We start from the raw sequence: 11,936 nt of genomic DNA on the forward strand, positions 1-11,936 counted from the left end.
CAAGACGTGGGGGGAGCGCCTCCTATTGGTGACCAACAGCGCTACACCCTAGGCTCCGCCCCTGAAGACCTGGGCTAGACGTGAGTCCCACAGATGAGAGTTGCTAACGCGGTTAACCAATTCACAAAATAGTATTGCTGCCTCAGTGTGCCCAGGCCTACACAACAGGCAAAGAAGGAGGCAAGTTTAGTGAGGAAAGAAGCAAATGATTGACCTACCTAAGGAAGTCAGAAGGAAAAGCAGTTAGATTGATAGATGATGGGGGGGCGGTGTGCAGGATGTGGGCAAAGGTTGCTTTGAAGGCCTTTGCAAAAGATATATGGCAAGTTGAATTCTTTTAAAAGCACAGACGGGGTTGCTTGTTTGTTTGTTTGTTTGTCATCATTTGATTTTTCTACTTGTATCACCATCTCTCCTACTTGAAGATATTTTTGCTATGGGACCAATGTTATAGTCAAGCATGAGCATCCCACATATTCAAACAATTTATATTGATTATTAAAGGCCCTATCAATGACCTCTATTGCTTACTTAGTTCTTATGGCTGGCTGTTGGAGGTCAAATTCTAAGATAGATCCAAAGATTTCCATCCCATGGGTTACATGCCCTATATAATAAGTCTCTCCCCTTGAAGAAGAACAGGACTTATGACTATGATAGGCTATCACTCTGGCAATGAGGTTATATAGCAAAAATATAATTAATGTCCCTAATCAGTTCACTTTGAGTTCAGCAAAGGGGAGATTTACCCTGAGTTGGCCTGACCTAATCACTCTAGCTCTTTAAATCTGAGTCTGGAAGGCAGAGACAGAAGTTAGAGAGATTTGAAGGCACAGATGATGTCCTGTTGGCCTTTAAGAAACAAACTATATGTGGCAGAGAATGACAGATAGATTCTAGGAGCTGAGAAAGTCACATCCAGGAAGCAACGAATCAATGTTTCTCTCTTTCCCTCTCTAAAAATCAATAAAACAAACCCTTGGGAAAGGAATAAAAAAATACACACTACAATGAGATACAATTCATATCCACTAGGATAGTGATAATAAAAAAGACAGACAGTGACAAGTGTTGAAAATTTGGAGAAATTGGAACCCTCATATATTGCTAGCAGACATATAAAATGGTGCTTCTTTGAAAAATAGTTTTGTAGTTCTGCAGAAAGTTAAACATAGAGTTACCCTATGACCCAGACATTTTACTAATACTACAAGAGAACTGAAAACATACATCCACACAAAAACTTATACAAGAATGTTAACAGAAACATTATTCATAATAGTCAAAAGTAGAAATAATCCAAATACCCATCAACTGATGAATGTATAAACAAAATGTTATATATCCATATAATGAAGTATTATTTAGCCATAAAAATGAAGAACTGACACATGCTACAACATGGACAAACCTGGAAAACGTTATAAATGAAATGTGACACAAAAGGCCACATATTATGATTCCATTTATACAAAATGTCCAGAATAGGAAAATCCACAGAGGCAGAGAATAGATTAGTAGTTGTGGAGAGGGGAGGATGGGGGGGGGCAGGATGTGCTAATGGTATGGGGTTTCCTTTTAGGGTGATAAAATTTTTTAGAGTTAGTGGTGATAATTGCGCAACTTTGTAAATATACTAAAAATTAACTATTATATACTTTAAAAGGGGGAATTTATGGTATGTAAATTATATCTTAAAAATAAATTAGACCAACTCTGTTTTTTGACCCAAATTGGATCAATTGACTACAGATGGTGTCCAATTATCCTGAACATCAACTATTGATGCTTATTTACTAACTAGAGGCCCAGTGCACGACATTCATGCACTGGGCGGAAGAGGGGTTCCCCTCAGCAGGGCCTGAGCCCTTTCACAGTTCGGAAGCCCTTAGCAGACGTCCCCCAAGGGGTCCTTAGCGCTGCCGAAGAGGTGGGAGAGGCTCCCGCTACTGCTAATGTGCTCATAGCTAATGTGCTCGCCAGCCATGAGCTAGGCTTCTGGCTGAGCAGCACTCCTCCTGAGGGAGTGCACTGACCACCAGGGAGCAGCTCCTGCATTGAGCGTCAGTGTGTGTCATAGTAACAGGTCATTCTGCTGTTCAGTCAATTTGCATATTATGGTTTTATTATATAGGACTAGAGGCCCGTTGCATGAAATTTGTGCACAGGTAGGGTCCCTAGGCCTGGCAGGTGATCGGGGCCAATCTGTGGGGTGACTGGCAGGGTGCCCACCCCCCTCCAACCCCCGCACTGGCACCCGCCTTTGCTGGCCTGGGGCCTGGAGCCTGAGGGCAGCTCCTGTGTTGAGCATCTGCCCCCTGGTGGTCAGTGCTCGTCTTCCCGTTGTTCAGTCGATTTTGTATATTAGGCTTTATTATATAGGAAGGGCAAGTTGCTGTGATGTAGTCCTTTCCAAAATTTATATACCAAATAGTATATATCAGTTTTTATTGCTCTGATATATGAGAATGTCTATAATAATGAATTCTGCTCCAAAACAGTGATCACCCTAAAAGTTTCTGAAAATATGTACATATTTACACTGTGTAAACCAAGCATGTCAAACTCGCGGCCCGAGGGCCATAAAAATTTTGTAACTTAATTTTTACGATATCCGTGTTTACATAATTTTTAATAATGAACTACAAGGGTCACTAATGACTGATTACTATAATTGTTTTGCATTCATTTCCCTTATGCGCCTTATGTGCAGGCGCACCATTTCTCTCCACTAATACTAGCAGAGAATGTTTTAGCAGCCAATTGCCACGTCATTAGTCTTGGACTGACCTGTTTAGTGTGCACAATAGGAAATATTTCGCTTTCGGAGAACAAGAAAAATAGGTTTATTTGCGTTATGCTTATTAATTGGTGCAGTTATTCAGTGTCTGGTAAGTTAATGTTCAAGAAAAATATTAATTTTTATTAAAATGATTTATTATTTTATGTTAATGATTACTCATTTATTTCAGCCCTTTGTATTCAGCATGTCTCTATGGACGTAAACCTACATTTCTATGAAAATTGAAGCTTTTGTTTTTTTGCGGCCCACATAAACTTAAACCTTGTTTAGTTGGCCTGTGTTAGCCTTTGAGTTTGACATGCTTGGTGTAAACTATGCAAATTCCACTTGTTTAAATAAAATGAAAACATATTCATATGCAAATATAATAATGCCTCCCCTCCCCATTCTTCTAATGCTTGTTAATTGTGTTAGTAATGTAATTATCTAAATCCTGGCAAATCTGAGCCTTTATGCGTGCTCCTAAAAGCTGCCTCTGGTGATAGCATTGGTTTTACATTTGTTGGGTAGAGGTGACTGGGACATTCCTAAGTTAACACGGACTGAAAATGAGGAAACAATTCGAGGCCGATTTACCTGTTGCACCGCACATCAGCTGAAAGATACCCACCAATTTGGAAAACAACAAAAACAAATAGGACCAAGGGCAGAATTTGAAGAATGATCACGTTTGGGGATGGATGGAGCAAGTGCCGGTAAAGGAGAGGAAAAGGCAAGCCGTCAGAGATTAACGCGGGCTCACTTCACTTGTACTGCTCTTGCTGGAGGGGGTCAGCTGTCCACATGAGATGCTCAGGTCCTGAGTCCTCATTATCCTTGGATGCGTCTAAGGTAACTTGGGGAGAAAAAGAGACACAGCAATCTGAAATATCGAAGCAATGACCTGCTTGGTTTTCTCCCCTTCCAGTGTTCCCTCTCAGCCTCTGTCCCTCTGCACATCCTGCCTCTGCTCAACACCCCCCACGCCCCACCCTTGTTGAACCCTTAGGACGTGTCTTCGCGACCTGCCGCCTCCATGCCTTTTGGCCCAGCTCAGCCGCCGTGACAGGCCTTTGCGCATGTGCGGAGTGAAACCTCAAGAAGGTCAAGATGGCGGCGGCCAGGGCGGGGGTTCTGGGAGTCCGATGGCTGCAAAGGGCAGGCCGGACCGTGGTACCGCTGGGTGCACGGACAGGTCCGCGAGAAAGGGCGAGGTCTCCGTGTGGGAAGGGGATGCCTGAGGGTTGGTGTGTTGAGGGGGAGGTGGGTATCGTGGGTACCGCGGCGGCCGTGTCGGGGCTGGGGGCGGAGGTGGAGCTCGCGTATCCAGAAGAGCGGGTGGTCGGTCTCGCTGGTCCCTGGAAGACTCGGGCTCCGGCCTCCGCTGCCGCTTGAAATCGTCGGGGAGGCAGGCGGAGCGGGATGCCCTCTGACCTGCCCTCGCCTGCCCTCTAGCCTCCCACATCACCAAGGACATGCTCCCGGGGCCCTACCCCAGGACCCCAGAAGAGCGGGCCGCCGCCGCCAAGAAGTATAACCTGCGGGTGGAAGACTACGAGCCGTACCCGGATGATGGCATGGGGTGAGAGAGAGAGGGGGTCTGCGCGGACTTGGGTAGCGATGGGCGAAGGCGGCTGGGTTAGGCGGCTCGACTCTGACCCTCTCCCCCGCCCCCCAGCCTTCCCATGACCCCTCCGAGTCAGTGGTGTGGGTGCTTTTCTCGGTGGAGGGAGGAGGGATGGGGGCGGTGGGTGAGCAGCTGCAGCCGGGAGGACTTCAATTTTCTCCTTGGCTCGGGTTATTTCCTCAAATGAGGAAGCGAGGTTGTAATAGCTCCCTGAGGACCCGTGAATAGCGGGAATCTTCCTTGGCTCCATCCAGAGCGCAGGGTTTCATTTGGATTGAGCATCTGCTGGGCTCAGGTGCTGTCATGCAGGCACGTGACCGGGCTGGACCTGGACTCCTGTCTTGAGAACCTTATTTGTAGATGGAGTACTCTTATATGTGTGTCTATCTCTCTTTTTTTTTTTTAAAAAAAAAAAATCCCCCATCATTGCCGTTGGGGCTGTGGAAATCCTAGCCACTGCAGAGCAGATTAAATAGCCAATTCCCTTGCTCCAATTAATGCTACTCCCTCCTCCTCTCCTGTCCTCATAGCTATCGCCCATCTCACATCTCTCGGGTTAATTATCTGAAGTGATTGCCAGCACCCTCATTTTCTAGCCTAGCATCACTCTTGCAGTGTGATTTCAGCAGCTCCTATTCGTCTTGTTGTTTTCCAATCGCTTTTTGTAGTGTATGCCTAGTTGTCATCATTTCCTGTGTCTTTGATTGTGTTGTGGACAAGAGCAGCCTTGACAGTATAAGTTGAACCTGGATTGGTAGGAGGAAAACCTAACTTGGCAAGAAGTCCCATGAGGTGTTTGGAACATGAAGATGTATGCCAACTCGGTTGAGGAAAATGCTATGAAAATAATACTTTTCTAATCTGTACCCTTTTTGTTTTTATTCCAATTAGTCACGGGTTTAGACCCCATACTTCAGTTTCATTTTCTGCTCATGAAGAAATCAGAGTGACTGATAACGCCTTCCAGGCCTAGCATTATAACATTATGGGATTTTTTTCTTTTTGTTGAAAGAAGGTGAGAAAAGCTTATGGTGTTATAATATTTCAGAGTTTCATGTGAACTTTTTTAAAAATACATATATTTTTATTGATTTCAGAGAGGAAGGAAGGGGAGAGAGAGATAGAAACATCAGTGATGAGAGAGAACCACTGATCGGCTGCCTCCCGCATGCCCACACTGGGGATAGAGACCGAAACCCAGGCATATGCCCTGACTGGGAATCAAACTGTGATCTCCTGGTTCATAGGTCAACACTCAACCACTGAGCCATACCGGTCGGGCTGACGAACTTTTAATTACAATTTGGGCTTCTTTGGTTAGTTCTTTACTTAGTGACTAAAAATTGAGATCTTGATTTGAAAGTCAGTTCCTCTGTCCTTAGGTGAGACAGTTTTTTCTGTCAGTTGGTTTCTTATCTTTGAGATGAGGATACTCTGAATTATCTGAGAGACATTGCTCAGAGCCCTTTCCAGAACTCTTGCTATCTCTCAGGTATGGCGACTACCCAAAGCTCCCTGACCGCTCACAGCATGAGAGGGATCCATGGTATGACTGGGACCACTCAGACCTGCGATTGAACTGGGGTGAACCGGTGAGAGAACTATATCCCGTTTAACCTTTCTTCCTTCTCCCTAATGTATTCCTGGAATTTTTTATTTTTATTTTTTATAGCTCAAATAACATTTCTCTGTCCAAATAACACTAAGGTTTACTGCCCAAAGAAGCCAAAAACATGAATCTGAGATCTGATGTTCCATGTGTGGCATGTGGAATGTGACTTCTGGAAATTAACAAGCTCTGTAAAGTTCCATGATTGAGCTGTCTCTGGTCAACGGAAACTAACCATAAACCAGCATCTCAAACTTGGCTCTCAGAATATTGTTCAGGGCAGTAGGGTGCCTTTGTCAAGCCCTGTGTCAGGCTCTGACCACTCTGAACTGCCTGCTTTTGTAGGAAGAGCGGTATGTGACCTTTACCTGTCTTTCTGCCGTAGCTTCACTGGGACCTAGATATGTATATCAGGAACCGTGTGGACACGTCCCCCACACCTGTTTCTTGGGATGTCATGTGTAAGCACCTCTTCGGCTTCGTGGCCTTCATGCTGTTTATGTTTTGGGTCGGGGAGACTTATCCCTCCTACCAGCCAGTGGTGAGTATCTGAAAAATGCTTTCTTGTGCACATTTACTTAGCCCTGCTTCCTGGGGAATGAAGTCTCTGGAGTAGGGACAACCTATGGAGGGCCTTGCACATGGGCGTGGCACGAGTTCCAGAGCACTGCTCCATCCTACATCTTGGATCAGTCTGGGTGAGAACAAACAGTTTAGGACTCTGTGAGGAAAGAGAATCTGGAAGCCAGCTAGTCTCTAGAGTTGCCATTTGGGGACTGTACTTACCAATTATATTTCCTCAAGTGATTCACTCTAAGGTAGAGTCATGGAATCTGGAGTTGAAGCCTTATCCTTTTTGAAGGTGTGAAGGGCACCTCCTATGAGGTATTGGAAGCAATTAAATGTCTACTATAAGCATAGACAGTTATATTTTGGAGAATGTAAAAGAAAAAATACTATCTAGCTTTAATGAAGTTGAATTTGAATAATAAGAAAATTCAAATGAGCAACATTTGAACAAATACAGGAATTTGGCAGATTTTGTGTATATATATGTGTGTAGTGAATGTTTGTACTAATGGATATGAGGTGCTGTTAAGGAGAAGGGTTAAACTAGATGCAAAAAATATATATACACTTGGGGTGGCAGGGAGAAGTTGGAGAGAACGTTTGGGGCAAGAGAAAACGGAAGGACAAGGAGAGAGTTAGCTGGAGTGGAGCAGGCATATAAAATAATTCCTAGATAACTGGCTGCATTGGTTACCTTGAGAGCTGCTAAAAATTCAGATTCCTGGGCTCCACTTCCTGGAAAGCCTAATTCAGTAGCTCCACAGTGGGATTCTAGAATCAATATTTAACAAGTCCCAGGTAATTCTGATGTCCTGGGAAATCAGATGTGGAAATTGCTCTGTTAAAAATGATTGTGAGGTGAGCTGATCAGTTTACGTTGGACAGCTTTTACTGTATTGCTAAGGGATTTGGACTTGATGGTGTAGGAACACATTAATTCAACAAATATTTATGAAGCCCCTGTTGTGTACCAGTCCAGACCATGCTATGGTTTGGGGATACAGTGATGACTTGGTCTGCCTCTAGGCCAGTGGTTCTCAACCTTCTGGCCCTTTAAATACAGTTCCTCATGTTGTGACCCAACCATAAAATTATTTTCATTGCTACTTCATAACTGTAATGTTACTACTGTTATGAATCGTAATGTAAATATCTGATATGCAGGATGGTCTTAGGCGACCCCTGTGAAAGGGTCATTCGACCGCCAAAGGGGTCGCGACCCACAGGTTGAGAACCGCTGCTCTAGGCAACCGGAAGCCATGTTGAGTTTTTGAACAGAAGAATAACATAAGGAAAGCTAGGTTTTTAGGAAGATTATCTGGGAGTAGTCTGCAGCAGCGGTCACCAACCTTTCTGACCTCACGGACCACCAGTGGTCCGCGGACCACTGGTTGGCGACCGCTGATCTGCAGGCTAGATTGTAAGGAAAGGAACGGAAAGCAGGGAAGCTGCTGTGTTTGCAGTTGGCTGCTCAGTGCTACCTTTGCAGAGATAATCAATGTCCTGATGGTAGCTGGTATGTCTGTGTGCACTGACACGAGCCTTCCTACCAAGCCCCAGGGGCCCCAGGCTGGAGAGTGCACGCAGGGCTGGTGTGAGCACTAACTTCACTTCAGGAGAGCAAGAAACACAGTGTGGCTCTTCCATTTTTCAGTTCTGTAAGCACATCACCCTTTTCTCCTCCCCTTGAGCTGTGTTCTCTGACAGCTGTTTGTTGGTAAAGCCAGCAGCCCCTAAAGCACGTCCCAGCCGTGTCTCCTCTGTGCTTTCCCTCACTGCTGCTCCTGCACGCCTCATTTGCTCGGCCACTTTAGTGGTGGAACCATTCGAGGCTGAGTGACTTAAAGGAGATTGAGTCTGTCTCGACCCCGAGAGAGTGGGATGGATGGATGCATCGTCTCATTTAGAAAGCGTTCCCTGGTGCTCTCCCTCATTCTCATTCTCTCTCTCTCTCTCTCTCTCACACACACACACACACAGTGTAGGCACTATGTCTCTTACAGTCTAGGCTTTCTTTCTGCCTTGGGCTGAGCAGGGAGAGGAGTGCTCTTCCTGCCATTCTAGCCCAGCTGGGTCTGACCAGAGGCTACCACATACCCATTTACTGCGTGTGACTATTAAACTCAGAGTGGGATGTAGCCAGGTACTGGCTGATGTATGTTCTTGCTGACCTGTGTTTTTTCCTTAGGGGCCAAAGCAGTATCCTTATAATAACCTGTACCTGGAACGAGGCGGCGATCCCACCAAAGAGCCTGAGCCTGTGGTTCACTACGAAATCTGAGGAGGCTTCATGGGCTTCGTGCCCACTAACTGACTTCCTCATTCCTAGAGATTGAACCTTAATGAAATCCCTGATTAAACAGTGCTGTGGTATCTGTGCCTCATTTCCCCAGGATTAGCCACTGCCTGAGGAACCTCTCTTTCTTCTGTCTGCTGTCGCCCCTCCCCTCCCCCAGAGATTGGAAGGATGGGAGGGTGCGGGGAGTTAAGCACAAGAAGATGTTAATTTGTCGTCGCTGGGACTGTGAAAGTAGTGAGGGTTTCATTTGTACAGCAGGTGCTAAGGGTAGCTTCTTCTTTACAGGGTTGAGGAAGAAGGACATTCCTAACTTCCCAAGTTGGAACAAGAATTATGACCCATTAAAAGACCTTTTTCATAATAATGGTTAGCTAACAAAAAAATGGCATTCTAACATGTTGTAAGTATATTATAGGACAAATAGGTACTGTTTTTGGACTGGCCTAGGGCTGTGACTGCCTCTTAATTTTACTTCTGTTATATAAATATGTATGTCTCATTCCAAAGCAACTTCTGAATCCTAGCTTATAAGCTAGCATTACCTATATTTATGAATTAGAGGACAGTTCAGTGAGTTACTACTGAACCTATGGCTTTTGTTGTTTTAATAATTCATCCAAGCGCCTATATAGCCTTAGAGGGAAACCATGTTTTTGAGAGTCTCAGTGTATCTATTTTTAAGTGAACCAACTTATGTTCTTTTCTTCCTTTGGAGACATTTTCTTAAATTAAAAACCATGTTTTTGAGAGTCTATCTCAATGTATCTATTTTTAAGTGAACCAACTCATGTTCTTTTCTTCCTTTGGAGACATTTTCTTAAATTACAATAATATTGCCGAAAATCTGACCCATTGAAAAGCATACATTCAACAGACCTATAGAAGCAAGTCTATTCAAGTTTAAAAAGGGGTCCTTTAATGGTTGTCCAGGCAATGAAAGACTTTTATGAGATCAGGGAGTACTTCTCATGAAATGCCTTTCTTTGAAAATCTCCACTGTCTTTTTCTGTCTTCATTCTCTGTCCTTTAGAGCAGTGGTCACCAACCTTTTGGACCTCACGGACCACCAGTGGTCTGTGGACCACCGGTTGGCAACCGCTGCTTTAGAGCATTGCTTATCATTTAATATCTGTGTGCCTCATATATAACAGACACTGATAGGCCCTGGGGATATAAAGTTAAAACAAGACAAAATAATTTGCTTTAAGTAGTTACCTAGAAGAGGAGACACAGTTAAAGTGAAAAGAATTAGGGAAGAATACACTTAAAAAAAATCCTGCTTGACACTGATCTTATGCCTTTGGTTCAGATTTCTTTCAGAGAACTTAATCAGTAACATTTCTGCCTCATTCCCCAATTTGAGGTATTGCCTGTGGTTCAGTTATCAATCCTGTTACTTTTCTCAGGTCTCATCCACTGTTGTGGTGCTAAATTCAAGAAATAGTACAAGGAATGGGCAGGCACAGACAATGCCCTAAATTGTCTTCTGTCCTGAATTGGAAACTTCCAAGTCCACATGAAAGGAAATCTAGGATTGTGTCACAATGACTTGGGGGCTGTCATAAGATAACCCGGTCACCATCTTTGGAGGCTATCAAGCAGGAATACAGTGGGATTTATGCATTAAATGGAAGTTTTTTGTTTTTTTAAAGCTTTTGTCTTTTTAAAAAAATATATTTTATTGATTTTTTACAGAGAGGAGGGGAGAGAGAGAGTTAGAAACATCAATGACAGAGAAACATCGATCAGCTGCCTCCTGTACACTCCCTACTGGGGATGTGCCCGCAACCAAGGTACATGCCCTTGACCGGAATCGAACCCGGGACCCCTCAGTCCGCAGGCTGACTCTCTATCCACTGAGCCAAACCAGTTAGGGCTTAAATCAGCGGTTCTCAACCTGTGGGTCTCGACCCCTTTGGCGGTCGAACGACCCTTTCACAGGGGTCGCCTAAGACCATCCTGCATATCAGATATTTACATTACGATTCATAACAGTAGTAACATTACAGTTATGAAGTAGCAACGAAAATAATTTTATGGTTGGGTCACAACATGAGGAACTGTATTTAAAGGGCCAGAAGGTTGAGAACCACTGGCTTAAATGGAAGTTTTTAATCAAATAATTTTAGATCTAAGATTTTCAGCTGCCTACAGGACATTTTTATTTGGAAATGCCATAATTCCCTCAATGAGCATAAGAAATATATGATCTTTTCATCTCCAACTCCTTTATCAGTCACAAAAGCCTGTCCAATTTTGCTTTACAGACATTGCCACAGTATTAATCCAGGCTTTCATCACCTGATACCTAGGTCCTATTAGTCTCCTAATTTGAGTCCATGCCTCCAGCCCTCTCTTCTACCTCCCTGAGTGGATCCATATTGCTAGTCTCAAAATACAATCTATATCTTATTGCATCCCTACCCATAATTTTCAATAACTCCCTATTATCTGAGTTGAATTGGTATTTCTCAGTCTGAAACCAGCCTACTCCCCCGACTTCTAGCTTCTTTCATCCTTGCTGAGACATTACCTATGGGGCAACTCCACGGTATACGCCTGTTTCATGTCCCGGAAAGCTTCCCGGAAAGGAAGCCCCTGGTTTACAGTACCTTGCTCTCTGCACACCTACAGCCTTGATCAACCAATAGTTTTGGGCACCAGTTGCTGGGCTGCGTGTGTCACAGCTAATTATGGCCTCGATTGCTTTTTGCCTTTTCAACTAGGTTCTACTGAGGCCGTCTTCTCGACTTAAGTAGGTAATGAATTAAGTGTTTTCCCTTTTTAGAGGCTGGCTCCAGGCCTAGCTCAAATTGAATATCAGAATTTCCTGGTGGTCGGATCTGACCCCCTGTGGCAGTACTGGGCAATCAGGACAGGTGAGGGAGGCCCATTAAAAGCTATCGTCCTATTACATCCTCTCGGTGGGTCGGCCGGCCCGGTTCTCAGCTCCCCGCTTCGCGGCGCTCATGGGCTGCGTGCCCCGCGGCCATGACTATTGGCCCTTCACAGCCGCCGTCCGCAGCCCGAAGCCCTTCAGGAGACCGGT

The 11,936-nt window shown here is 44.5% G+C and overlaps 1 protein-coding gene across 1 annotated transcript; it reads left to right on the forward strand.

Annotated features, from left to right (window-relative positions):
- Positions 1 to 3,829: 3,829 nt before the first annotated feature.
- NDUFB8 (NADH dehydrogenase (ubiquinone) 1 beta subcomplex, 8, 19kDa) lies at positions 3,830 to 8,961 on the forward strand. The gene is made up of 5 exons (XM_005885349.2): positions 3,830 to 3,977; positions 4,238 to 4,364; positions 5,902 to 6,001; positions 6,404 to 6,559; positions 8,777 to 8,961. Exons 1-5 carry the CDS (start codon positions 3,893 to 3,895, stop codon positions 8,867 to 8,869), a joined length of 561 nt encoding a protein of 186 aa, XP_005885411.1. The 5' UTR covers positions 3,830 to 3,892; the 3' UTR covers positions 8,870 to 8,961.
- Positions 8,962 to 11,936: the final 2,975 nt, after the last annotated feature.

This window comes from Myotis brandtii, unplaced genomic scaffold (assembly GCF_000412655.1).
Source record: "Myotis brandtii unplaced genomic scaffold, ASM41265v1 scaffold902, whole genome shotgun sequence".
NCBI lineage: Eukaryota > Metazoa > Chordata > Mammalia > Chiroptera > Vespertilionidae > Myotis > Myotis brandtii.